Source organism: Myotis nattereri (genome assembly GCF_964212035.1).
Source record: "Myotis nattereri genome assembly, chromosome: 14".
Classification (NCBI taxonomy): Eukaryota; Metazoa; Chordata; class Mammalia; order Chiroptera; family Vespertilionidae; genus Myotis; species Myotis nattereri.
Genome location: NC_138089.1, coordinates 21,996,176 through 22,021,503, shown reverse-complemented (window position 1 = coordinate 22,021,503; position 25,328 = coordinate 21,996,176). Strand labels below are relative to the sequence as shown.

Here is a 25,328-nt window from a genome sequence, read left to right as displayed (position 1 = left end):
GCGGGAGGAGGGACTCCTCTGCCCTCTGCCCTCTGCCTTCTGCCCTGACTCGTTTATCCATGGCTCTCACAGGCCGAGTGTGTCCCCGGGGCCCTGGGCACCCACAGCTGCACATGCCACAAAGGCTGGGGCGGGGACGGCCGTGTCTGCGTAGCCATTGACGTGTGTGAGCTGGACACGCGAGGCGGCTGCCACGCTGACGCCCTCTGCAGCTACGTGGGCCCCGGGCAGGTGAGGCACAGCTGGCCGGGGGACAGCAGCGTAGGGTGGGGGACATCCGTTCTGGGTCCTCTCCCCACACCCCCTCTGACTCCAGGAATGTCCACTCCGAGAACTGAAGCTCAGGGTCTCAAGTCTCAGAGACAAATGAGAACCAGATCCGAAGTACTGAGTCGTACGACCTGGAAGCATCAGATACGTGCTGGAAGCCATGAGAGGCTCCGGGAGATTTTTTTTTTATAATGTTAGAGCATATGGATTTTTAAAAAATGTTTTTTATTGATTTTGGAGAGAGGAAGGGAGAGGGAGAGAGAGAAACATTGGCTCCCTCCTGCACGCCTCCTACTGGGGATCGAGCCCACAACCCAGGCATGTGCCCCACCCAGGAATCAAACGGGTGGCCTCCTGGGGCATGGGACAACATCCAACCAGCTGCACCACACAGGCCGGGCACGGCTCCCGGAGTTTTAATGGAAAGCGCATTCCAGGGCCAGTCTAGGTAGCATTTTTTCCAAATCAGAGGCCGTGACTCCCGTCTCTCAGGGATAAAGAACTCTTATAACCAAACCAGTGAGTTCTCTGCTCTAACTGGGGCCAGCGTCCCTGGCAGTCAGTTCATTCACTCACTCATCGGCTTCCCACGTGTCACCAGAGCCTGTTCCACGCTAGTTCCTGTTCTAAACGCAGGAATTTGATGTTGAGCAAATCAGGAGGAGACCCCTGCCCCAGGGGAGTGACAGCCCAAATCTTTACACTCATGGGCATGGCAATCTCAGACTCGTCACAGCGTCTCAGAACCGGGGCCCTCCGTGTGAAGCGTTTCAGCCTGATACACTCGAGGGCGAACTGGCATTTAAGAGCATCTAATACGCCAGTGGGGAGGCCAGGCCTGGCTGCTTCAGGATCAGCCTCTTCACGGACCCTGGGCTCCCAGTCCTCCCACACCACCGTGGCCGGAGCCACCAGCCGAGGGGCCTTCGCAGTGAGAGCTCAGATGCGCATGAGCACCCAGCTCCAGACTCCGCCAGGGGCTTTCACGTCCAGACCTGAGGGCTGGAGTAAGGCTGAGAGGCCCCAACTGGCAAACAAGGGCAGCTGAGATCTGGGGAGTCTCGCCAGGCAGTCACCTGCAGTGAGGACAGGCCTCTAAATGACAGTGGGAAGGACCGGAGCTGCTGAGCAGGAGAGCAGGGTTTGCCCTTGGCAAACACCAGTCCGCTCACCCCATCCCGCTGACCCCAGCAGTCCTGGCAGGGTCTCCATGGTTACTTCCCTGCCGATGCCATCACTCCCGGACTCATCCCGAGAGCCAGTCTCCCCTCTGGGCCTCAGTCTCCCCATCTGGAGCACAGCTCTCCAAGGTGGGGCTGGGGGAGCTCCAGGCCTCCCAGAGGAGCCAAGGGGGTGCTCCTGGTGAGATGAGGCCCTCTGCTCCCCTCTCCAGAGCCGGTGCACCTGCAAACTGGGATTCGCGGGGGACGGCTACTCCTGCAGCCCTATCGACCCCTGCCGAGCAGGCAACGGTGGCTGCCATGACCTGGTGAGAAGGCTTGGAGCCTGGGGGGTCCCTCCAGGGTGGGCCTCGGCTGCAGCTCTCTGGGTGTCCCTGTCTCTGGTCAGAACCGACATCTTTCTAAACCCCAAATCCAAACAGTGTCACCCCCTTGCCACAAGATAGAGCTTTCACTCTTTATTACGGCCCAGCCTGCTCTCTGCCCTGACCCCCACTGCCCGCCCTCCACACTCCTCTCAAGGTCACTCTGAGCTCCTCGCTGTCCCCTATCTCGCTCGCTCTAAGCCACCATGCCGCTACCGGCGTATTCCGGAGGCTTCCCGGAGCCACACCTTTGGCCAGCTAGCTCCTTTCCTGAGGGTACAGGCCTCCCCAGACCTGGGCCTCCATGACTCGTCTGTCAGGGTGGGTGATGTCAAATGCACAGTGATCTGAGCGGCCAGGCACACCAGGGGCAGTGCAGCCGGGGCGGCTGGAGAGGCAACCGGTGGGGACAAGTGGTTGGAAAGGCGGATGGTAGGAGGATGGGTGGCCAGGGTGGACAGAGAGATGGAGGACGGGTGCTGTCCAGCTTGCCACATGGGTGCTAAATGGAGGGCCATGATTCTCTGCCCCACCCCCACCCCAGGCCACCTGCCAGGCAGTGGGGGGAGGCCAGCGGGTCTGCACATGTCCCCCTGGCTATGGGGGTGATGGCTTCAGTTGCTATGGAGACATCTTCCGGGTGAGTGGTTCCCTGTGCCGGGGGAGGGGCCCTCCCTTGCACCCCAGGTGGGAAGGGGCAGTGCTGGGGTCCCTGGGGCGGGGGGAGGGAGGCTCAGGTTTGTCCCTAAGCCCATGGCCTCAGCTCTTTCCTTCCCCTAGGAGCTGGAGGCAAATGCCCACTTCTCTGCCTTCTACCAGTGGGTTAAGGTAGGACAGGGCAGAATGCTGGGTGGGGCTCACATCCAGGAGGCCTCCTGGACACGGGTGCCCCATCACATCTCCCTAGCAGTGCAGGGGGGCAGGCCTGGAGGCTGGGAGCAGGCGATCTCAGGGTGGGGGCTGCCTTCACCCTCCTCCCGTCCCTCTGCACACGGCATGCACAGAGAGCTGGCATCACGCTTCCTGCCGACAGCCGAGTCACAGCCCTGGTGCCCCCTGAGTCTGCCATCCACAGGCTGAGCCCTGAGGACCAGGCCTTCTGGCTGCAGCCGAGGATGTTGCCACAACTGGTCAGGTGGGCAGCCAGGGTCGGGCCCTGGGAGGGGGCTTCTGTGTGAGACCAGCTCCTGCCGGGGTTCTCTGCCTGGCGTGTGTCCACCCCTGGGTAGAGCCCCGTCCCAGAGGTCTCTGCAGGTTACACTGATCTGTCCCATGGTCCCCCCCACTATCCCCGCAGGGCCCATTTTCTCCAGGGGGCCCTCTCTGAGGAGGAGCTGGCCCGGCTGGGCGGGCAGGAGGTGGCCACCCTGAGCCCCACCACACGCTGGGAGATTCACAACATCAGTGGGGTACGTGGTGAACTCTGGGCAGAAGGGGGGACCGTGCAGGGAATGGGAGGGAACTTGAGTGACTGCAGGCTTCCTGGACCAGGGACCCCAGGGGTGAGATTGGGGTCCCCTCGCCCTGCCTAGGGCTGAGCTCAGAGGGTGTGCCAGGGACACTTTTGCCGCTGGGCTGGGCAGTGTTTGGTCTAGCAGTGACTGCTTGCCAGGAGTTGTCTGTCCATCTTTGTGTGTACACACCCCCTTTCATGCATGGGCCCTGCTGAGGGTCCGTGTGCCCATCTGGTTACTCCTGAGTCTGAGGGTGTCCAGACCAGGCTGAGGGCCACCTGTGGGTGCCTGTGTGCCCAGCAGCCTCTCTGTTGGTGCTACACCCACTCTTATGTGTCTGCCTGTGTCCACTGTGGCTGAGCTCTGCCTGCTGCTTTCCAGAAAGTCTGGGTGCAGAATGCCAGCTTGGACGTGGCTGACCTCCTTGCCACCAACGGTGTCCTACACGTTCTCAGCCAGGTATGGTGGAGGGGCGTGTGCCCAGGGCACTTCCCAGGCAGGCTGAGGGCGGTGACATGCTCACTAGCCCCCATGCTCTGTTACAGGTCCTACTGCCCCCAAGAAAGGACGTGCCGGGGGGGCAGGGCCTGCTGCAGCAGCTGGACTCAGTGCCTGCCTTCCACCTCTTCCGGGAGCTGCTGCAGGTGAGAGCGAGAGGAGAGGGGAGTTCATGGTCAGGGGCGCCCTTCCTCAGGTGTGGAGGCGGCTGGCCAGCCCCAGGGTCAGGACCCAGGGTGATGATGCTATTATGCCATTCCCTGACCCTGACCCTGACCCCTGTCCCTAGAACTACAGTCTGGTGCCCCAGATTGAGGCTGCCACTGCCTACACCATCTTCGTGCCCACAAATCACTCTCTGGAGGCCCAGGGCAACCACAGCAGCCTGGTGAGGTCACTGGGATGGAGGTCGGGGTGGGGGGGCGCAAAGGGGCACGATGGGTGGAATGCCAGCCACATCCAGGGCCCTGGGTCGCCCTGAGCTTCTCCTTCCCTCAGGATGCGGACACAGTGCGACACCATGTGGTCCTGGGGGAGGCGCTCTCCTCGGAAACCCTGCAGAGGGGCGGACACCGCAACTCCCTCCTGGGCCCAGCTCACTGGCTTGTCTTCTACAACCACAGTGGCCAGGTTTGTGGGGACAAGGAGACCTGACCGTGAGGTCCCCCCCTCTTTGGAGTTCCTCCGTCTGGGAGCCCCCTGTTCGTGGAGATAGCCCAGCCCTGGGTTGAGGGTGGGCTGGGCTGGGCTGGGCTGAGCCTCCTGCCCCACTTCCCAGCCTGAGGTGAACCACGTGCCGCTGGAAGGCCCGGTGCTGGAGGCTCCAGGCCGCTCGCTCTTCGGCCTGTCGGGCGTCCTGACGGCGGGCTCCAGCCGCTGCCTGCACAGCCACGCCGAGTCCCTACGGGTAAGAGCCCCTGAGGGTGAGCTGCGGGGCCAGGGGAGGGCAGCAGCCTTTCAGAGCTGGGAGGTGCGGCCTGTCGGTGTTAACCTTGGTCGGCATAGGAGAGCTGTCAGCCTGCCGGAAGAAAGATGGGTTGGGGCCTCCTCCCAGGGACCACCTGACGCTCTGCAACCCCCCTCCCCCAGGAGAAATGTGTGAACTGCTCCCGGAAATTCCGCTGCTCTCGGGGCTTTGAGCTGGAGGTGAGGCTGGACTGGCGCACCCCATCCCGCCTCACCTGCTCCCCCTGCCCCAGCTCTGCTCGCCCAGGTGTGGGGCACTGGGAGGGCGTGGCCTCTCCACTCCCTGGTCGAGGCCAGGAGGCCTGGGCCCAGGTCTGCCCGGAGCAGGCCTCACTCAGACTTGCACCCGGAGGCCTGTGACCTGTGGCCCAGGCCTGGATCCTGCCCGCCCTCTTCTCAGCAGGTCTCTGTGTCTCATCTAGCTGCCCCTCCGCTCTCCTGCTCATGCCTTACCCTCTGATACCTGTGGTCCCTCTGTCTGTCTCCCCGGTCACAGTCCTGCCCTACCCAAGCCACCAGCTGAGCCCTCCTGCCTGTTCCCATTTGCAGGACACTCCCAAGAAGAGCTGCGTCTACCGATCTGGCTATTCCTTCTCCCGGGGCTGCTCTTACACGTGTGCCAAGAAGATCCAGGTTTGCCCTGAGCCTTCACACCCATGTCTTTGACCAGAATGAAGTCGGGGCCCGGGGAGAGCCCAGATTAGATGTCAAGGGCAGAAGCAGGGTTGGGACTAGACAAGGCCAGTGAAGCAAAGGCCCAGGAAAAGGGGAAGAGACAGGTCTAGGCCAGATGGGCCAGTGTTTGTTCCTGTGGCCATGCCCCCAGGGAGGGGGAGGGGAGGGAGAGAAAGGCCCAGAGTGAACCATCAGCCAAGCCCCAGGGGCAGCACCTGGGTCCAGCGCGACCCCTCGCTGTGGGACCTGGCACAGCCCTGCCACGGGGAGGGCTGTCCGTGGGCTCCTTCCCCCTGGATCCGCTGGCTTTGTTCCCAAGATGCCCTCCCCACTCCCAGCATTTTGCGTCTCCTTGATGTCTGTCCTGGCCTGTGCGGGCCTCTTCTTGCACCCCTCCCCGCAGGTGCCCGACTGCTGCCCCGGTTTCTTTGGCGCCCTGTGCGAGCCGTGCCCGGGGGGCCTGGGTGGGGTGTGCTCGGGCCGCGGACAGTGCCAGGACAGGCTTCTGGGCAGTGGGGAGTGCCGCTGCCAGGAGGGCTTCCACGGAACAGCCTGTGAGATGTGTGAGCTGGGCCGCTACGGGCCCAACTGCACTGGAGGTGAGGACCGGGGCGGGGCAGGAGCGGGCGGTATCCTGGCCGCAGACAGCAGTCACGGAGATACTGCAGCAGGGGCAGGACAGAAGCCGCGGGTAACTCCCGTCCTCCTTTGTCCACTCCCAGTGTGTGCCTGTGCCCACGGGCTGTGCCAGGAGGGGCTGCGAGGGGACGGAAGCTGTGTCTGTAATGTGGGCTGGCAGGGCCGACGCTGTGACCAGAGTGAGTGGCCCCAAAGGGGAGGCAGGTGACCCTGGGAGGCAGTTCCTGGGTCTGAATGACCAGAACCCTCCCATCCTCCTACTCCCCAGAAATCTCTGGCCCTCACTGCCCAATGAAGTGCGACCCTAATGCCAAGTGAGTGAGCACGGCCTGGAGCAGGTGGGCAGTGGGTTGGGGGACTGGGGTCAGGGCAGGGGCTGGGCGGGCATCAGCTGACTGCTGTCACCCCTCCCAGCTGCGTGCAGGACTCACCGGCGGCGGCCCCTGCCTGCGTCTGTGCCGCGGGGTACTCGGGCAACGGCACCTCCTGTTCAGGTCCAGCCACACTGAAGCCCCGAGCTCCCCATGAAATTTTGGGGTGGCTTTCCCTGCAGAGCCCTCTCCAGTCCTCCTAGATCCAGTCTCTCCCTCTGACCTTTCCCTTCGCCCTTGCCTCCCCTGTCCCCACTCCGTCCCGTGCCTGTTACTCACAACTCCCTGGGATCATCTACCTAGAGGTGGACCCCTGTGCTCGCCACAATGGGGGCTGCTCCCCCCACGCCAACTGCACCAAGGTGGCGCCTGGGCAGTGGACATGCACCTGCCTGGATGGCTACACGGGCGATGGGGAGCTGTGCCAGGGTGAGGCTGGGATCCCCAACCTGGGTGTATGTGGGACCAGGGGTCTGGTTTCATTGATCTCAGTCAGACTAAGAAGGGCTGAGGGGCACACGGGGTGTGGGTTCTGAGGCTGCGGAGAGTAGGGGATAAGCACCCAAATGAAGGGATGAATGCAGGGGGCACCCAAGGCCCCCCTCATCCCAATGTCTCTTCCCCCAGAAGCTAACAGCTGTCTCATCCACCATGGGGGCTGCCACGTGCACGCAGAATGTATTCCCACAGGTCCTCAGCAGGTCAGCACAGCAGGGTTGGGCCCTGGTAGGGGGGTGACCAGGGCTCGGGGGCGGGTACTCCTGTCCAGGGTGCTGGCCCACTCTTGGGTCCCAGCAGCCCCCGAATCAGGATTTGGGACAGGTCTCCTGCAGCTGCCGCGAGGGTTACCATGGGGACGGCATCCGGACCTGTGAGCTCCTGGACCCCTGCTCCCAGGTCAGGCCCCAAGCCCCACCCCATTTCAAGGGGGAGGAGACCAGGCAGGAACCAGCCCTCCTTGTCCGCAGCAGGGTTCTAAGGGCCTCTGAAGGATGAGCTGCCTCCCCATAGGCTCAAAACTGGCTGCTCAGTAGGAAACAGCTTTGGGGGGTTAGGGGTGTTGGACAGGCATCTTCCTGGCCCCTTTCCCAGGGCTGGTTGGGGCAGAACAGTCCTGGGAGCTACTGAAGTCTCTCTCCTGTCCTTGCGCCAGAATAATGGAGGCTGCAGCGCCTATGCCGTGTGCAAAAGCACCGGAGATGGTCAGAGGACGTGCACCTGTGACCCAGCCCACAGTGTGGGCGATGGTTTCACCTGCCGTGGCCGAGTCAGCCTGGTAATGATGCCCAAGTCGGACTCCTGACCCAGCATTGGCTATGTCCCACTTGGGCCTGACCCATGATTTCATCCTGATCTTGCCCAACCATTACCCTGAGCCTGACCCCTGACTCGCCGGGCCTATGGTCCATGAAACTAATCCTGCCGCTAGCTCAGACCCCCTGGCTTTCCTGTCCTCATCTGTCTTGGCCAGACCTTGGGCTGCAGGTGCGGGGACAGGCACCGTGCCCTAAGTGGGGGCCGTCCCAAATCTGAGCTGGTCTCCCCCCCCCCCCCGCCCCCCGAACCCCCAGGAACTCCTTCACGACAGGAACGCCTCATTCTTCAGCCTCCACCTCCTGGTGAGTGACCTGCCTCCACTTCCTGTCCTGCCTGGGCGCCCCGACCCACGGGTCCCGCCTGCCCGGGCGCCCCGACCCACGGACCCCGCCTGCCTGGGCGCTCTGACCACGGGCCCCGCCTGCCCGGGCGCCCCGACCCACGGGCTCCGCCTGCCTGGGCGCTCTGACCACGGGCCCCGCCTGCCCGGGTGCCCCGACCCACGGGCCCCGCCTGCCTGGGCCTTGGCGATCTCGTTTGCTCAGGGGGTTGGCTGGGCTGGTCTCTCAGAATCCAAGTCCTTCCTGGAAGATCCATGGGGGCCCCGAGTTGGTCCGCGGCTGCCCCCCTTCCACTCCAGCTCTCTCCCCTCTTCCCCCAGAAATACAATGAGCTCAAGGGCAACGGGCCTTTCACAGTCTTCGTGCCGCATACAGATCTAATGGCCAACCTGTCGCGGGTAACAGCTCCCAGGGGCAAGGCTGGAGGGCTGGGTGCTGCGTGGCGAAGGCGGCACAGGGCCCCCCTTCACCCTGACGATTCCTCCTCCAGGAAGAACTGGCCCGGATTGGAGCCCATCGCCAGCTGGTGTTCCGCTACCACGTGGTGGGCTGCCGGCAGCTGCGCAGCCCCGACCTGCTGGAGGAAGGCTATGTCACCACGCTCTCGGGGCACCCACTGCGCTTCAGCGAGAGGGAGGTGAGCCAGGCCCCACCCCAACAGGAGCGGACGCAGACCCAGGACTCCCCTGCTTTGGAGCTCCCGCCCCTGCCAGCCTGTGTCTGTCCCCTTGCGTTTAAGACCCTCTCCCTCCCCCGGGCCGGAGCGGGCTCAGTGGGTTGGGGTTGAGTTGCGCTCTGGACCCTGCCCACCACCACGGGCCTGTTCCGGGGCCCAGTATTTTCTGGCCCCCGTGTGGGTCCCTGCTCCCCAGCCCACCTGCGCCCCCTGCTGTTTCCCTGAGAGGTGAGACCCCCACTTCCTTCTTGACCCCGCCCACCTGCTTCAAGATTTGCCCAACCAAGGCTCGGTCCCTACCTCAGGCCCCACCCACAGCTCCTGAGCCACCAATCACCGTCATACAGTTTCGGCCTCGCCCCTAGGGCAGCATCTACATCAATGACTTCGCACGAGTGGTGAGCAGTGACCACCAGGCGGTGAACGGCATCTTGCACTTCATTGACCGGGTCCTGCTGCCACCGGACGTGCTGCACTGGGAGCCTGAGGATGCCCCGATCCTGCGGGTATGACCTGGAAGGCAGGTGGCTGGGGGCTGGAGAGCCCTCCTCCCTCCCCACCTGAACGCACAGCTCACCAGCGCCTTTCCCTAGAGAAATGTCACCGCCGCTGCGGACAGCTTCGGTTACAAGATTTTCAGCAGCCTTGTGACGGTATGCTCCTGTGTGTGAGCCTGTTAGTGTGTGCACCAATGCACGTGTGTGTGCCTGTGCTCAGCTGTGCACACCCACCTGTGTACAGACCTGTCCCCTGTGTGCGTTCAGGCCATGTTTGTGTGCGTGGGCTTCCCAGCGTGGGCACAAGGATGCGCTGGCTCTGTGTGCCCACATACCTGACAGCAGTCCGGGTTGTGCAGGTTTATCCCTTGTATGTTCCCGTAGCTGCCTGGGGTGGCTACAGAGGAGGGTGGCTGGTGGGGAGGCTGCCTGGGTCTCTGTGGCCCTCCAGTCTGACTAGGCTGTGACTGCACGCCTCGTCCTCCCTGCCAGGTGGCTGGTCTTCTGCCCCTGCTTCGTGATGCGTCCCATAGGCCCTTCACAATGCTGTGGCCCACAGACTCTGCCCTGCGTGCCCTGCCGCCCGACCGCCAGGCCTGGCTGTACCATGAGGACCACCGTGACAAGCTGGCAGCCATTCTCCGGGGCCACGTGATCCGTAACATAGAGGTGGGTGCACCCCCGACCTTGGTCCCCACGGACTGCCACCCAGCCTGCCTGCCCAGCTCCACTCATGGCTTCTTCTGCTCAGGCCTTGGCGTCTGACCTGCCCAACCTGGGCCCACTTCGCACCTTGCACGGGACCCCCATTTCCTTCTCGTGCAGCCGGGCTCGGCCGGTGAGTCTGGGGAGATGGCCTGAGGGAAGGAGGCAGGGGCCCTGCATTGAGGGCTGGGCTGCTGTGCATCTGTGAGCCCCATGTATCCCACACCCTCTGCCTGCAGGGTGAGCTCATGGTGGGTGAGGATGATGCCCGAATTGTGCAGCGACACCTGCCCTTTGAAGGTGGCCTGGCCTATGGCATTGACCAGCTGCTGGAACCACCTGGCCTTGGAGCCCGCTGTGACCACTTTGAGACTCAGCCACTGTGGCCGGTAAGGGGGCAGAGGTAGACAGGCAAGGGCCCAAGCCCACCTGTACCGTTCATCCGCCTGACCTTGCTGTATTGGCTCCCATTCCTTCCAGAAGATCTGCAGCATCTGTGGGCAGGAGCCGCCATGTCCTGAGGGTTCACAGGAGCAGGTAAGGGGCTGGGAGCTGAGCGGAGGTTTGGAAGGGCCCAGGACCTCCAAGTTCAGGCTGTTTGCAGCCTGACTCCTCTTGGCTCAGGGAAGCCCCCAGGCCTGCCTGCGCTACTTCTCAAAGCTGTGGACATCACCTGCGCTGCGCTCCTTTGCACTGCGCAACCTCTGGGGCCAGCCCCAAAGTCTGGCCAGGGGCTGCCACCGCAACTGTGTCACCACCACCTGGAAGCCCAGCTGCTGCTTTGGCCACTATGGCAGCGAGTGCCGAGGTGAGTGTCCGAGGTGGCGGACACTGCTGATTGGCTCCTCTGGCTGCCGAGGGCACAGACCTGGCCATTTCTGAGAGGGGTTGGGGAGCTCAGGGGCTGGGGGTGGTGCGTGGATTTTACTAGGAGAGGTTCTAAGAGGTGGAATGGGTGTGTAGATGGTAAAGGACCCCGTGGGGTGTGCTGGGGGCCTGGAGGGTGCTCAGCAGCGTGGGGACTTGGGTGGGTTGCTGCATCTGAAGAACCTGGGCTGTCATTGGGTGGAGGATGGACGGTGTGCCTGGGCTGGGGCTGCTGTGGGGGACAGGGGCAGTCCTGAGGAGAGTCCCTGGCCCCACTTCACTTCTACCCCCACCCCTAGCTTGCCCTGGGGGTGCCAGCCACCCCTGCAGTGACCATGGTGTGTGCATGGAAGGCATGAGCGGCAGTGGGCAGTGCAGGTGCCATTCGGGGTTTGCTGGGACAGCCTGTGAACTCTGCGCCCCAGGGGCCTTTGGGCCTCATTGCCAAGGTGGGCTGTCCTGCCCCTCCCTGCCTCCCCCCCCCCTCCCTTGGCCCACATGCCAACTCCCTCCTCCTGCTTGTCGCTTTCTGTAGCCTGTCGCTGTGCCTCTCATGGCCACTGTGATGAGGGCCCTGGGGGCTCTGGCTCCTGCTTCTGTGACGAGGGCTGGACTGGGCCCCTCTGTGACGTGCAGCTGGGTGAGTGACCCTGTGCTGGCGCCCACCCTGCACACGCCAGTGCATGCCCCAGCTGCACACAGGTGGGGGCACTGGGGGTGGGTGGGATGGAGCTGGGGGCATCCAGGAGGGCAACTGCTAACCTTGATATGTGGGGTGGGCCCTGGGGACAGAGCTGCAGCCTGTGTGTGTCCCACCCTGTGCACCCCAAGCAGTATGCCGTGCAGGCAACATCTGCGAATGCAGCCTGGGCTACGAAGGGGATGGCCACACGTGTACAGGTGAGCAGGTGGGAGGGGACATGAGGTGGGAGGCCCATTCCCCTCCTGTCACCTGGTCCAGTCACTCTCTCCCTTCCCCAGTGGCAGACCTGTGCCAGGATGGGCGTGGAGGCTGCAGTGAGCATGCCAACTGCAGCCAGGTAGGGACAGTGGTCACCTGTGCCTGCCTGCCAGACTATGAGGGTGATGGCTGGAGCTGCCGGGCCCGCAACCCCTGTGAAGACAGCCACCGAGGGGGCTGCAGCGAGCATGCGGACTGCCTGAGTACCGGCCCAGTGAGCAGGGGGAGCCCAGCAGCTGGGTGGGGGGTCCCAGTGGGTTCCCCATCCCTAAAGGGCACCTGCCTGCTCTCCTGCCCCAGAACACACGGCGCTGTGTGTGCCACGCCGGCTATGTGGGTGATGGACTGCAGTGTCTGGAGGAGCCCGAGCCACCCGTGGACCGCTGCCTGGGCCAGCCCCCACCGTGTCACATGGATGCCGTGTGCACAGACCTGCACTTCCAGGGTGAGCTTCCCTGCCTGCTCCGTGCCTGTTTATCTCAGGGCCCCAGCTGACTGCATCCCTCCCTCCTGCAGAGAAACGGGCTGGTGTCTTCCACCTCCAGGCCACCAGCGGCCCTTATGGTCTCAACTTCTCTGAGGCTGAGGCAGCATGTGGGGCCCAGGGAGCTGTCCTTGCTTCTCTTCCTCAGCTCTCCGCTGCCCAGCAGGTGCGTGGGACCCAGGAGCATGGAGCCAAGCCTGTGGGAGCCCCTTGAGTTGGGCCTTGGGTCTCAACATCCCCCCCTACCTCTACAGCTGGGCTTCCACCTGTGCCTTGTGGGCTGGCTGGCCAATGGCTCAGCCGCCCACCCCGTCGTTTTCCCTGAGGCAGACTGTGGTGCTGGTCAGGTGGGAGTAGTCAGCCTGGGCACCCGGAAGAACCTGTCGGAGCGCTGGGATGCCTATTGCTACCGTATGCAAGGTGCAGCCGCCCCCACCATGCCTCACTCCCCTGCTCTGCCCCTTCCCACCGACCCACTGACCCACCGAACCCCCCTCTCCCGCAGACGTGGCCTGCCGATGCCGCGATGGCTTTGTGGGTGATGGGATCAGCACGTGCAATGGAAAGCTGCTTGATGTACTAGCCGCCACCGCCAACTTCTCCACCTTCTACGGGGTGTGCAGAGGCCCCGGGGGTTCAGGGTAGCTGGGGTCCCTGGAGAGGGAGCCTGCTCACAGCCCTGTCTCCCCACCCTCCCAGATGCTGCTGGACTATGCGAATGCCACTCCTCGAGGTCTCGACTTCCTGGATTTCCTGGATGATGAGCTCACCTACAAGACATTGTTTGTCCCGGTCAATGAGGGCTTTGTGGACAACATGGTAACTAGCAGGGGGTATGGCCTGCTCCCTCTGGCTGGTCCAGGCCAGCAAGCAGGGCGAGTGGCCTTGGCTTTGCCCACAGACACTGAGCGGCCCGGACCTGGAGCTGCACGCCTCCAACGCCACCTTCCTGAGCACCAACGTCAGCCAGGGCACCTCGCTCCTCTCCCGCTCGGGCCTCAGGCTCGCTGTCAGTGCTGTGGGCTCGGACAACAGTTCTCAGGCCCCTGGGGTATGTCTGGCCTCTCCCCCCTGACCCCCCCCCCCCTCCCGGACCTGACTCTGGTCTCCCTCCAGGCCCCAAGGACAGTTGTGGTTAGCCGCGTCATCGTGTGGGACATCATGGCCTTCAATGGCATCATCCATACTCTGGCCAGCCCCCTCCTGACACCCCCCCAGCCCGTGAGTTGATGGGGGTGGGAAGCAGGCAGAGCTGCGAGGGCGGAGACAGCGTGGCCATGTCCTTGACGTTCTCCTTGTGTGCAGCGGGCGGTGGTGGCACCCGAGGCCCGGCCTGTGGCAGCGGGCGTGGGGGCTGTGGTAGCTGCTGGGACACTGCTGGGCCTGGTGGCTGGAGTCGGCTACCTCCGTGCCCGAGGCAAGGCCGCCGGCTTTGGCTTCTCTGTCTTCCAGGTAGGGCTGGGTGGTGGGTTGGGGTTGGGGTAATGGATGTTGCTCTAGGCCCCTCACCGCTCACCTCTCTTCTCAGGCAGAAGACGACGCTGACGACGACTTCTCCCCGTGGCAGGAAGGGACCAGCCCAACCCTGGTCTCCATCCCCAACCCAGTCTTTGGCAGCAACGATACCTTTTGTGAGCCCTTCAATGTGAGTGTGGGGGACGGGGAGTGTGGGGGGAAGTGGGCCCAGGGCCTGGTCTCAGCCCAGCCCACTGGGTCCTCCCTGCAGGACTCGCTCTTGGAGGAGGACTTCCCCGACACCCAGAGCATCCTCGCAGTGAAGTGACGCAGCAGAGGCAGTGGGAGAGACCCCTTTATTGCCATCGGGGCAGGAGGGCGGGGCCTGTTCTGGACAATAAAGGTTCTTCAGCGGATGTGGGCCATGTCACTGAGGAAGGGCGTCTTCATGCAGCCGGTGCAGAGCTGGTCCATCCAGAGCGGCGCCTCGTGCTGCAGGGGCGTGCGGCGCGGGTAGAAGGTGAAGTCCACGCGGTAGTTGAGCAGGCAGCTGAGGGAGGCCATGTACAGGTCGGAGAAGCGCACGAGGCGCCGTGAGAAGTAGGTGGGGTTGTGGAAGGTGCGGAAGATGCTCCCAAACTGAGCGTTGAACAGGGCCTTGGTGAGACACCTGGGGAGGGAGACAGGACGCACTCCAGGGGCCACACAGGACGGGGCGGACGGGCTCCTGCTCTCGCCCCACCCTGCTCACCTCAGCTCCTGCCGCTCCTTCACCCAGGAAGCCAGCACCTGCCGTGACTCGGCATCCTGGTAGGTCTGGGGGAGACAAGCGTGCCCTGGATGTGTGTGCCCAGGTGGCAGCCCTGGTCCCGCCCCGGGGAAATCTGGCCAGCCACGCACCTGCATGCGCTCCAGCAGCCCCGTGAGCGCCTGCTGCCACGTCAGCGAGTGCATGTACTGCTCCGTGTTGATGATGCGGATCTCACGCTCCAGCTCGGGAATGATGGCACCTGTGCGCCAGCCGTGCCGCAGCATGAGATCCTGGGGGGCAGGGTGGAGGACAAGGCTCAGCCCCAGCTGGGGGCACCCTCCCCGGCCCAGAGGCCCAGTCTTGCCCCCCTCACCGCCAGGTCACTGTAGAGGTGATCTCCGAAGTAGAGCACACGGGGGCCACGCCATTCTGTCAGACGCAGGAAGTCAAACAGGTTTCCCTGGGGACAGGAGGGGACACGGCTGAGCCCAGTGGACCCAAGGGACTCCCCTGTTGCCAGAAGCACGCCTGGTTCTCCACCCCTTCTCCTCAGTCTCAGACAGCAAGGCCTTTTCGGCCGGATGCTGGGCTGCCCTTTCCCGTGGCCTGCTGTCTCCTCTGGGCTCTGGCCCTGGCTACCTCCGCCTCACACTCAGGCAGGGGTCGCCTGCTGCAGGAAGGTCTCCTGTAGGCCTGGCACGGTGCCCGTGTGCCTCCAGAGTCTCGCCTCACACCCACCCCAGGCGAGGGACCGAGTCCACTCTGTGGGAAACAAACGGCAGCAGCGACCCCATGGCCCTGAAGCTCTGGCCTCCCTGGCCTGAGCCCAGGGGGACCCAGCAGACCAATGGCAGACCTCACAGAGGCCATCTGCCCCTCCGGCTCCGAAGCTGGAGAAAAAATGAAAACACTCAGCCAGGCTCAAGACACAACAGAGGAAGCTCCCAGGGGAGAAGCCAGGGGCCCAGAGCAGGAAGTGCAGCAGCCACAGGGCAAGCGCCCACACCCCAGGTGAGAACTGTTACTCAGCAAAAAGAGTCACTAAAGCAGGAGGCCCAGGGAGAGGAAAGCACAGGTGGTTGCGAAAGACTTCACTGTGGACAGGAGCCCAGTGGCGAGGCTGAGGTTCAGGGACCTGCAGGAGAGGGCGGTATGATGGGCAGAGGGGATGTGCCCTGAATGAACCAAGAGAAAGAATCTGGAGGCACAGATGCTGAGTCAGGAAGGAGCCAGAGCAGCAGGAGAGGGAGGGAGGAGGGGAGGGAGCAAAGACAGACAAGAACCAAGCAAGATCCAAACACACACACTTCAGAACATCAGCCCTAAGGAAACATCTGAAAGCTGCCAAAGGGAGATCACATGCTCCCCACAAAGCTGTGTGACCCTGAGAGTGAGGGAACGTCTGCCCGTGGGGCCATGAAGACGGGGCCAGCAGGTTGGGAGACGGAGCAGTGCCTGCAGGCCAGGCCTCCACACTGGGTAGGGAGGCTGCTCCCTGTGGCTGTGCCTCTGGCCCAACTGCGGCTTCCTCCCTCCCCCAGTTCCTAGAGCTCCAGCCCCCAAGACAGCCCACTCAGCAGCTCAGCCAGGATTTCCGCATTCCATCCAGGCCAAATGCCTAATCAGCTCCAGCTCAGAGCCACCCCACTACCCCCTACCAGGCCCCTTCTCGCCTTCTCATCTTCCTAGGCAACGGGGAGGGGAGGTCTCCCAGAGCAGCAGCGGTCGCCAACCGGTGGTCCAAAAGGTCGCGACCACTGAACTAGAGGCCCAGGAACCGCTCCAACCAGGCATGTCTGGCTGCAGCAGAGCCCGCAGACCCAAGCAGTAACAGTGCCATTTACTGCACACTTAGCGAGCGCCTGGCCAGTCCAAGGCCTTACCACCACTCAGGCTGAGCATGATGCCTCTTCACCAGGTGAGGCAGGCAAGGCACCAAGAGGCCAAGTAACTCGGCGAGGCTCCCTCTGCCAACCAGGATGGAGGGAGAATTCAAATGCAGGCAACCTGACCCTCAGGCCAAGTCCTTGACACTGCCTAGGCCTGTGCCCTGAGAGCCACTCCCTGGTGCCCCAGGAGGCGATGCCACTGCCCCCTGGGGCTTCGGTTGGCCTTTGAGCCATCCACTCACCCAGGTGCTACTCCCAACTAGATGGCCCTCACCTGCCGATAGATCTTGCCCTTTTCCAGGCTGGTGATGCGGTCCCACTGGAGCGAGCCCTTCTCATCAAGTTTTCGGAAAGGCCTAGGGTCGGGGGTAAAGGGTGTGACTTAGTCTGTGGCAAGACCATGAACTAGGTACCATCCCACTCTGCAAAGGCCCACCTGCTCATGTGGGCCACCTCCCACATGCCAACAAGAGGGCATCCGCACCCCAAGCACACAGGGCAGTACCCAGAGGGCATTCGGAAATATGACTACAACCCCACTCCCTGGCACCACCGCCCCTGCCAGGCCCATACTTGCGCGGGTCGGTGAAGAAGCTGGGTTTGTCCGCCTGGACGATGACCACATCAAACAGCTGGCGCCAGTCGGGACCCACCATGTGCCGCATCCCCTTGTCCCTGGACAGGAAAGGGCAGAGGTGGGACAGGCGGTCTGAGGGCTGGGGCCAGCCTGCTCCCACCTGGACTCCCCCTCCCCACCAGGGTGGGGCGGGGCTCACACGAAACTGAAAGGGCTGTTGGTGATGAGGAACAGCTGCTTCCCGTGGTCCACCAGGCGGCTCAGGACGGCGAACGTCTCATCCCCTCTCAGGATGTACTTCTCTAGGGGGGAGATGCGCCTGTGAGAGCCAGCCCTGCACCTGCCCAGGCAGGCTGCAACCACCGGCCACCCTTACCCATGTCCCGCTCGATCCACTGGTACATGAGGCCCTTCACGTGCACATCTCGAATGGCATCCTGGGGGCAGTGGAGGGACAGTGAGGTGCAGTGGTGACCAGGAGGGCCTGCCCTGTTGTGTCTGGACTTCCCCTTCCCTGCCACCCCCAACAGGCCCAGCACCCTCACCGTTACATCCTTGTAGAGGTGCGCTTGGTCAAACTCCAGGCCGTGGCCCAGGAAGTGATCCACCACACAGGAGAGCAGCGCCATCTCCGGCAGCGAGAAGATGTCCATGAACTGCTTGATGGAGGGGCCCTGAGGAGGGGGCGCTGCGTTAGCAACCGCTCCAGCCCCGCCACCCCCAACTCTGAAGACCAAGGGCTCCACATCTGCCTTGGGACACTAGCAGAGAGTGCAGCCGTGGGTCAGGGGCGTGGGCCTGGCCTCCTAGGGAGCCAGCACCCACACTGGATCACTGAGCGGCTGCCGGGCAGCAGAGTGAGTACCTTGCCATAGAAGTCGCTCATCTGGTACAGTGGGATGTGCTGGGTGCCCCCATACAGGTCGATCACCTCCTCATCTGGCACAGGCTGCAGGCCCCTGGGTGGGCACACAGACATCAGCCCCAAGTGGTCCTGAGCCCGGGCGGAGTGTAGGGTGGGGGACAGCGGGGGAGGCAGGACAGTGTGGCCTGGAACGGACAACTCGGTGGGGTCAGGGCGGAGGCAGCACTGACCTGTAGGCCGTTCCCAGCTGCACATAATGGAAGGCATCGATCTTCATCAGAAGGCTCTGGGGGCACGAGGAGAGCGGGATGGGCGGTGAGGAGGGAGTCTGCCATCGGCCATGAGCCAGCCTTTCCACCCCCTACACTGAAGCCCCAGGTGGATGGTATCAAGGGGATCACATACACACCAAGAAGCTAAAGCTATGAATGAGGCCACGGGGTGAGACGGTGAGCTCCCTCCATGGGGGGTGGGGGACCGAGAAAGTGGCTGATGCACAACCAGGAAGGAGGGGCCAGGGGGAATCAGTGGTCTAGCCACTCACCTTCTGAATGTCATAGTGGAGGCCACGGATGGCAAAGCTGGGATTGTAGTCATACTTCCGAATGCCCTCTGGGTACTGTGGGGGGAAAGTGGACCAGGCCTGAGCCAGTGGCACGGCCACACTGCTGGCTGAGCAGCGGCCTCGGAGGATCAATTCAGCCACCTACTCTCCAGGGCCTGGGAACCCTGCCTGGCTAGCCTCACCTTGTAGTGCTCAATCAGGATGTCCCGGGCGGCATTAAAGATCTCTGGATGCAGTGAGTCTGCGTACTGGGCCAGCGTGTAGTCATAGTCGAAGCCATAGACCTCGACATCGTGCAGGCTGATCTCATTGTTGGCATAGATGGCGGCTGGGTTTAGGAGGCTGCAGACCTCAGGGGGCAGGAGGTCTAGAGGAAGGAGATGCAAGTGTGAAGATGATGATCACGCAAGCAGCAAACAGTTACTGAGCACTTTCCAGGTGCCCAGCCCTGGGAGTCTCCCAAGACACCCAGGATGGGTCCTCTTAGCCCAGTGCTGCAGGTGGCCAAAATGCAGAGGCTCAGAGAGAAGTCATTGCCCGGGGTCACATGCTTGGGGTCAGGCAGAGCTGGCAATGGCTGGAACTACCGTGTGGTCCTGTTACACCATCACCTGCAGCCCGCCAGGTGCACTAAGCCTGTGCCTCCTCCAGGCTCTCAGAAGCCCCATCAGAAGCATGGCTGTGTGCCGACCCCCTCCCCTTGCCTGAGGCTGGGGGCGGGACTTGGAAACATTATTGGAGTGGGAGGTATTGGGTAGCCCGCCTGCCACTCATGCTCCCAGCTCTGAGCACCTGCCAGCCTTTGAATCAAGGCCTCTCTAATAGGATTTCAGCGGCCTGCCAGCCCACATAATGACATTTGCTGCCTCTAGCCAGGGAACATTGCTAATTACGACAGGCAGGACGTGTGATGTCGGGATCTGGGCCGTTACCCAGGCTGCTCCCTCTGAGGATGCAGCCATAACCACTCCAAGCCCCTGGCTGCTCCAGAGGGGCTGAGTGACACCGTGCGGAGTGGGCTCTGGGGTCCCCAGGCTCATCTGCCTTAGTTTCCTTATCTGTACAGTTAGGGAGGTGGGTGGGGGAAAGGCATGGGTTTTGTTTTTTTAAAAATATATTTTATTGATTTTTTTACAGAGAGGAAGGGAGAGGGATACAGAGTTAGAAACATCGATGAGAGAGAAACATCGATCAGTGTGCTTCCTGCTCACTCCCTACTGGGGATGTGCCCACAACCAAGGTACATGCCCTTGACCGGAATCGAACCCGGGACCCTTCAGTCCGCAGGCCGACGCTCTATCCACTGAGCCAAACCAGTCAGGGCTAGGCATGGGTTTTGAAGTCAGAGAGGTCAGACCAAACCCTCCTCCTCATGGCTGTGACTTCAGGAAAGTCCCCTCACTTTTGGGCCTCAGTTTCCTTGTCTCTGAAAGGGGAAATAAAGATTGTACCAATAGAGAACCAAGATGGCGGCATAAGGTACAAACCTGTACGTGCTGCCCCCCACAACATTAAAACCACAACTATAAGACAAAACAGCTGTCATCCAGAACCACGGGAAAGCTGATCGAGTGGAAGTTCTACAACTAGAAGGAGAGAAAAAAGCGCATTGAGTAGGAGGGGAGAGGCACCAAGAACAGAGGGGGGGGGGGGGTGCGCGAGGCTGCTGCACCTGGGTGCGCGATCGGAAGGGGACAAGCTCTGATCTCATTTACGGTGAGACGCTGGGGTCCAGGCCCCTACGGGGAGAAACGGGACTGTCTTGCAGCAGGTCGGAGAGCGAAGGTGACTTTCTCACGAGCTGCTCGCAGGGATCATTGTTGCTGTAGGGGCCGCGGCACTCGGGAGTCGCAGAGTACCATTGCTGTTTGCCCCGCCCTGGGAACTCTCTGAGACCCCGTCCCACTATATCCCCTCCGGAGCTGTGCTGGGCGGCACAAAGGAGGCACCTGTGCTTTTGCAGCCTAACAAACTGCAGTGAATCAGAGAGCTCCAAAACTTCCAAACTCCAAACAAAGAGGAGAAATCTGTTGATATCGCTGTAGCCCCTGCTGGGTGGACCCACACAGTGGTTGACTTGGAGATCCAGGAGCCAGGGTACTCCGAGTCAGATACTAGATTTCAACTCCTCACACCTATAAGGGACAAACTCAAGAAGCAGACCCAGTGAGCACCAAAGCCCCACTGAAGCAAGTCCTACCCCATAAGGGTGTCTCCAGCACAGCAGTTCTTCTTATAGACACAGTGGCTCCTCGCAGTCAGCCAAAAATGCAAAGACAAAGAAACATGTCACAAATGAAAGAAATGGAGGAAAGCAAACTAATGGAGGACATAGAGTTCAGAACCACAGTTAAAAGGTTACTCAAGAATCTTCTATGAACCTCCAAGGAACTTAGTGAGACCTTCAAGGATTTTAATGAGAATGCCAAAAAAATGGAAAAGGACCAGTCAGAAATTAAACATACACTGACTGAAATAAAGAATATTATACAGACACCCAACAGCAGACGAGAGGATCCCAAGAATCAAGTCAAAGATCTGAAATACGAAGAAGCAAAAAACACCCAACCAGAAAAGCAAAATGAAAAAAGAATCCAAAAATATGAAGATAGTGTAAGGAGCCTCTGGGACAGCTTCAAGCGTACCAACATCCGAATTATAGGGGTGCCAGAAGAAGAGAGAAAGCAAGATACTGAAAGCCTATTTGAAGAAATAATGACAGAAAACTTCCCCTACCTAGTGAAAGAAATAGACTTCCAAGTCCAGGAAGCGCAGAGAACCCCAAACAAAAGGAATCCAAAGAGGACCACACCAAGACACATCATAATTAAAATGCCAAGAGCAAAAGATAAAGAGAGAATCTTAAAAGCAGCAAGAGAAAGACAGTCAGTTACCTACAAGGGAGTACCCATCCGACTGTCAGCTGATTTCTCAACAGAAACCATGCAGGCCAGAAGAGAGTGGCAAGAAATATTCAAAGTGATGAATACCAAGAACCTACAACCAAGATTACTTTATCCAGCAAAGCTATCATTCAGAACTGAAGGTCAGATAAAGAGCTTCACAGATAAGGAAAAGCTAAAGGAGTTCATCACCACCAAACCAGGATTATATGAAATGCTGAAGGATATCCTTTAAGGGATAAATACCACATGATCTCACTCATTTGTGGAATCTAATGAACAACATAAACTGATGAACAAGGACTGATCCAGAGTCGGAGAGGCATTGATTGAACTGTCGGGCCCTGGAGGGAAGGTAGGGGAGGGTGGGGGTAAGGGGGAGAGATCAACCAAAGGACTTATATGCAAGCATATAGGCCTAACCAACGGACACGGACAACGAGGGGGGGGGCTGGGGGGGGGGTTGGGAGGGGGGGCATGAGCAAGGGGGGTAGGGGATAACGTGGGGATAAGGACACAGATGTAATATCTTAATCAATAAAAAATATATTAAAAAATTGTACCAATAAAGATATTTAAAACATTGTGCCAACCTACAGAATTATCACCAAGAGGGACACACGGAATGTGCTCTGTGCAGCATTCGCGCTCTGCACTGTGGCAAAGCAGGATTCAATGGTCAATGCGCCTCCTCGTCCTGGATGTCCCTACGTTGCTCAGGGAGCAGGGGCTGCAGGGGGAAGGGAGCAGACAGGACAAGGTGCACAGGACCTTGCAGGGGCTCCTTTCCGGAGACCTCTAGCCTGTGGCTGAAGTCCAAGCAAACACCCAAGCCTCTAGGGATTCCTGCTTCAGCCACAGTCAGTCATGTTCTCAAAGCAGAAGCCCTTGGCCTGGCAGACACTTGCTGATGAGCTCCCAGGCTGAGGCTCCACCCCTACCCGCTCTCCGCTGGGGCCCAGTGCAGGGAGTGGGTGGGAGAACTGGTGTGGCTGGTTCCTCTGGTGGACCCAGGCCAACCTAGGCCTGGCACAGAGCAGCTGTTTAGAAGATGATTCCTGGGTGCAGACAAAACACTCCTCACTTGGAGGCGCGTGAGCGACAGCTGCCTTTAGCCTTTTAGGGAGCTGCTTCTGAGAGGCCCCTCATCTGGTGTCAACAAGACCTGGGCCTCCCCCCACCATGGCCCTGAGTTCCTGGGCACCAACAATGTCCGGTGGTCCCCAGGAGGGGAGGGGTCTGCTCGGCAGGACAGCCCCTTGTGGGCTGAGTTCTGGCCACGTACAGGCTTTCGCCTCTCCCCTTGAGGATGTTCCCAGGGATGGACAATTCTCCGAGGAACGAAGCAGGATGGGGAAACAGCCCACAGTGCCTGGCTTCCTGACCCGACCTCTGGACTGAAAAAACACACAGCTCTGGGGCCACAGGCCCCACTCCCTGCCACAGGCGGCTGTGCTCAGGGCCAGGTGAGCAGGAGGTGCCCCTCACCCTCTGGCCTTCCAAGCTCACTGGTCTCACTGCCCAGCCCCCACCCTTCTTTCTCCTCCTCAGCCCCCAGCTCCAAAGCCTCCCCCGCTCAAGTCAACTTGTGGGTGTCACCCTCCCAGCTGCTGCGGGGAGCACCCGCTAGGTGCTTTAGAAGCTCAACTTGTTCAATCCTCACTCCAATCTGGTGAGGTGATCACTTATTCCTCTACCATGCAGAGGAAGAAACTGGAGAGGTTAAAGTCATGTTCCAAACTACCCAGCAGTAGACAGTGGAGAAGAGATCTGAATTCAGCCACTCCACGTGCCTTATTCACTGGGCAGCCTCAGCCTAGCCTCCCTCTGATGTGGGAGGGGGCAGGCTGGCCTGGGGCCTGGCACTGGGCAACCATTTGCCCAAAGGCATTAGCCCAAGACCTAGAAAACCCAGCCAGAGGGGCATTGGGCTGGCGGGAGTTGGAAGGGGGCAGGAAGGCTGGTTCACCCTGGCACTCACCCTGGCATTAGCAAATGACCTGCCCCGTTCACATCAAGAGGAGCTTGGGGTCTCCATGCAGATCTGAAGACCCATGGGAGCCCTGAGAGGCAAAGCCCAATACACCTCCCTCGGTCCCTCCCCCAACACCTGCCAGGGAGGTTTTTCAAGCTGCTCTTCAGCAGGTCTTAACCTTAAACAGCATCCCAGGCCTGCTCCCTAGACCAGTGATGGCGAACCTATGGCACACGTGTCAGAGGTGACAGGCAAACTCACTTTTTTGGTTGATTTTTCTTTGTTAAATGGCATTTAAAGATATAAAATAAATATCAAAACTATAAATCTTTGTTTTATTATGGTTGCAAATATCAAAAAATTTCTATATGTGACACGGCACCAGAGTTAAGTTAGGGTTTTTCAAAATGCTGACACGCCGAGCTCAAAAGGTTCGCCATCACCGCCCTAGACCCAGGGTGGGCAGTGCATCCCCAGAGAGCCCCATGAGCTTCAAAACCATCATTCCTCAGGGGTTGTAACTGCTCTGCCTCCAGCTTCTCAAGAGGTGAGTCCCTACCGTCCACCCACCCTCCCAGGCCTCCACACAGTCAGCGGAATATTCCAGACGGGGCCCCTGTCTTATCAGACAACGAAAGCCCTGTCACCCGCGGGGAGAGGCTCCCTGCCCTTTCTGTCCTGGGTCTTCCTGCGCCATCGCCACAACCCTGCGACAGAAGCACCAGGATTGTTTTACACCTAAGACAGCGACTTTCAACCCTGCTCATCTCATGGCACACAAACCAATTACTAAAATTCTGCAGCACACCCAAAAGTAAGTTTTTTGTCGATCTGACAAAAAAAACCCACAAAAGGTATAACTTTGACTAATTCACAGTGGACGGCTACTGTCATTTTTTTATTTGACAAACGAAGGGAAAAGAGGTCAGTGCCCCTGACTCAATACTCAGGTATTGCACGTTTTAACAATTCTTGCGGCGCACTGGCTTAAACTGCTGGCCTAAGACACTGAGGTCTGAGAGGGTGAGGCCAGCTGGGCACCACCCCGCTGGACAGTGATAGGGCCAAGCCCCAAACCACATCTGTGTGCTGCAGAGGCGGGCCCCAGGGGACCCCTGGGCAAACACCAGCGCTCTCCACTCTCTGGCCGCCCCAGGCCGGCCCAGCCTGCCCCTCTTCCAGGAGGCTTCAGGCCGCCAGCCCATCCTGCAGGGGGAGAGAGGCCACAGGACACGGAGTGCGCACTCCGGCCAAGGACGCAGCAATCCTGGACTGGAGCAACTTGGTCTCCCTCCCTCCCTTCCAGGGCGGAATCCAGGGGGCCTGCAAGTCTGATCAGCGGACGCCGAGGTCGGCCAAGTCCCTAGGAGCCAGTTCCGGCCAGCGCCGCCGGCTGGCTTTGTCCCTGCTGCTCCCGCCCCAACTACGTCCCCTACGAGAACAAGGGGTTGGGGGCGTTTCCGCAGCGGCCTCCCGGCAGGCGGGACCCCGAGCAAAGAGAGCGGGGCCCCTACATTCCGCGGTCGCTTCAGGAGCCCCGAGCTCCTGCAGACGGAGCCGGCGAACAAACCTCCTGCCTGTCCGCTCCAGGCGTCGGGGGTCCCCGGAGGCTCCCGGGACCACCCATCGGAGCCGCTCCCGGAGAACCGCCCGGCCTCGCCCGGCCTGCGGAGTCCCAGCGAACCCCACGGCAGCGCTCCCCACCGAGAGCGGCACCCCGACGGCTCGGGGGCGGCGCCCCCGCGCGCGTCTGCAGCCGGCCAGGACACCCCCCAGCCAGCGCCGTCCCGCCCGGGCTCACCCACCGTGCACCAGCCTCCGCATATCTTGGTAACGAGCCCACAGGTGCGCGCTGAGCTCGGAGCCGCCGGCGGGGGCCGGGGCGGGCGCAGAGCACGGAACGCCGGGGCCCGGGGGGCCGCAGCCGGGGCAGGAGGGCGAGGACGAGGTGGCTCGCGGCCGTCCGTGGCCTGGGCACGGCAGCCAGCGCCGAGCGGCCGCCCGCAGCCCCACGCCCGCCATGCCCGCTGCGCGCCGCCCGCCCGCCGAGCCCACGACCCGTCGGCTGGTCCACCACCCCC

At 61.2% G+C, this 25,328-nt stretch overlaps 2 protein-coding genes across 4 annotated transcripts in view; one reads left to right on the top strand and one right to left on the bottom strand.

Annotated features, from left to right (window-relative positions):
• The window catches only part of STAB1 (stabilin 1), a gene marked incomplete at its 5' end in the record, with an annotated part of 26,666 nt that extends 12,492 nt beyond the window's left edge, over window positions 1-14,174 (top strand). For all 3 annotated transcript variants that reach the window (XM_081106581.1, XM_081106582.1, XM_081106580.1), the window contains 45 exons: window positions 73-231; window positions 1,664-1,759; window positions 2,361-2,456; window positions 2,597-2,644; window positions 2,821-2,951; window positions 3,114-3,225; window positions 3,652-3,729; window positions 3,816-3,914; window positions 4,058-4,156; window positions 4,267-4,398; window positions 4,547-4,675; window positions 4,858-4,914; window positions 5,284-5,367; window positions 5,813-6,008; window positions 6,132-6,227; window positions 6,317-6,362; window positions 6,463-6,542; window positions 6,723-6,848; window positions 7,047-7,120; window positions 7,242-7,316; window positions 7,573-7,695; window positions 7,991-8,038; window positions 8,398-8,475; window positions 8,568-8,714; window positions 9,119-9,259; window positions 9,347-9,406; window positions 9,743-9,919; window positions 10,002-10,088; window positions 10,195-10,344; window positions 10,436-10,492; window positions 10,580-10,763; window positions 11,122-11,271; window positions 11,358-11,462; window positions 11,615-11,722; window positions 11,804-11,997; window positions 12,084-12,228; window positions 12,300-12,433; window positions 12,522-12,687; window positions 12,773-12,882; window positions 12,967-13,086; window positions 13,169-13,318; window positions 13,384-13,488; window positions 13,573-13,719; window positions 13,796-13,912; window positions 13,994-14,174. In XM_081106581.1, the coding sequence (XP_080962707.1) occupies window positions 73-231; window positions 1,664-1,759; window positions 2,361-2,456; window positions 2,597-2,644; window positions 2,821-2,951; window positions 3,114-3,225; window positions 3,652-3,729; window positions 3,816-3,914; window positions 4,058-4,156; window positions 4,267-4,398; window positions 4,547-4,675; window positions 4,858-4,914; window positions 5,284-5,367; window positions 5,813-6,008; window positions 6,132-6,227; window positions 6,317-6,362; window positions 6,463-6,542; window positions 6,723-6,848; window positions 7,047-7,120; window positions 7,242-7,316; window positions 7,573-7,695; window positions 7,991-8,038; window positions 8,398-8,475; window positions 8,568-8,714; window positions 9,119-9,259; window positions 9,347-9,406; window positions 9,743-9,919; window positions 10,002-10,088; window positions 10,195-10,344; window positions 10,436-10,492; window positions 10,580-10,763; window positions 11,122-11,271; window positions 11,358-11,462; window positions 11,615-11,722; window positions 11,804-11,997; window positions 12,084-12,228; window positions 12,300-12,433; window positions 12,522-12,687; window positions 12,773-12,882; window positions 12,967-13,086; window positions 13,169-13,318; window positions 13,384-13,488; window positions 13,573-13,719; window positions 13,796-13,912; window positions 13,994-14,050 (5,073 nt within the window). In that variant the 3' untranslated portion in view covers window positions 14,051-14,174. The remainder of the gene's footprint in view (window positions 1-72; window positions 232-1,663; window positions 1,760-2,360; window positions 2,457-2,596; window positions 2,645-2,820; window positions 2,952-3,113; window positions 3,226-3,651; window positions 3,730-3,815; window positions 3,915-4,057; window positions 4,157-4,266; window positions 4,399-4,546; window positions 4,676-4,857; window positions 4,915-5,283; window positions 5,368-5,812; window positions 6,009-6,131; window positions 6,228-6,316; window positions 6,363-6,462; window positions 6,543-6,722; window positions 6,849-7,046; window positions 7,121-7,241; window positions 7,317-7,572; window positions 7,696-7,990; window positions 8,039-8,397; window positions 8,476-8,567; window positions 8,715-9,118; window positions 9,260-9,346; window positions 9,407-9,742; window positions 9,920-10,001; window positions 10,089-10,194; window positions 10,345-10,435; window positions 10,493-10,579; window positions 10,764-11,121; window positions 11,272-11,357; window positions 11,463-11,614; window positions 11,723-11,803; window positions 11,998-12,083; window positions 12,229-12,299; window positions 12,434-12,521; window positions 12,688-12,772; window positions 12,883-12,966; window positions 13,087-13,168; window positions 13,319-13,383; window positions 13,489-13,572; window positions 13,720-13,795; window positions 13,913-13,993) is intronic.
• NT5DC2 (5'-nucleotidase domain containing 2) lies at window positions 14,062-25,328 on the bottom strand. The gene is made up of 14 exons (XM_081106583.1): window positions 25,053-25,328; window positions 18,552-18,736; window positions 18,349-18,423; window positions 18,035-18,090; window positions 17,805-17,898; window positions 17,485-17,613; window positions 17,316-17,376; window positions 17,139-17,241; window positions 16,936-17,037; window positions 16,637-16,718; window positions 14,847-14,933; window positions 14,623-14,763; window positions 14,474-14,538; window positions 14,062-14,392 (listed from the first exon to the last, which is right to left on the bottom strand). Exons 1-14 carry the CDS (start codon window positions 25,267-25,269, stop codon window positions 14,131-14,133), a joined length of 1,659 nt encoding a protein of 552 aa, XP_080962709.1. The 5' UTR covers window positions 25,270-25,328; the 3' UTR covers window positions 14,062-14,130.

Bases quoted from the DNA above. Each gene is read 5' to 3' on its own strand.
- NT5DC2 (XM_081106583.1), bottom strand. From the start codon at position 25,269: ATGGCGGGCGTGGGGCTGCGGGCGGCCGCTCGGCGCTGGCTGCCGTGC. The intron at 17,242-17,315 runs GTAAGGGTGGCC...TCTCCCCCCTAG, and splicing joins GTGGATCGAGCGGGACATGG to AGAAGTACATCCTGAGAGGG. The intron at 14,393-14,473 runs GTGAGCAGGGTG...CTCCCTCCCCAG, and splicing joins AAGGAGCGGCAGGAGCTGAG to GTGTCTCACCAAGGCCCTGT.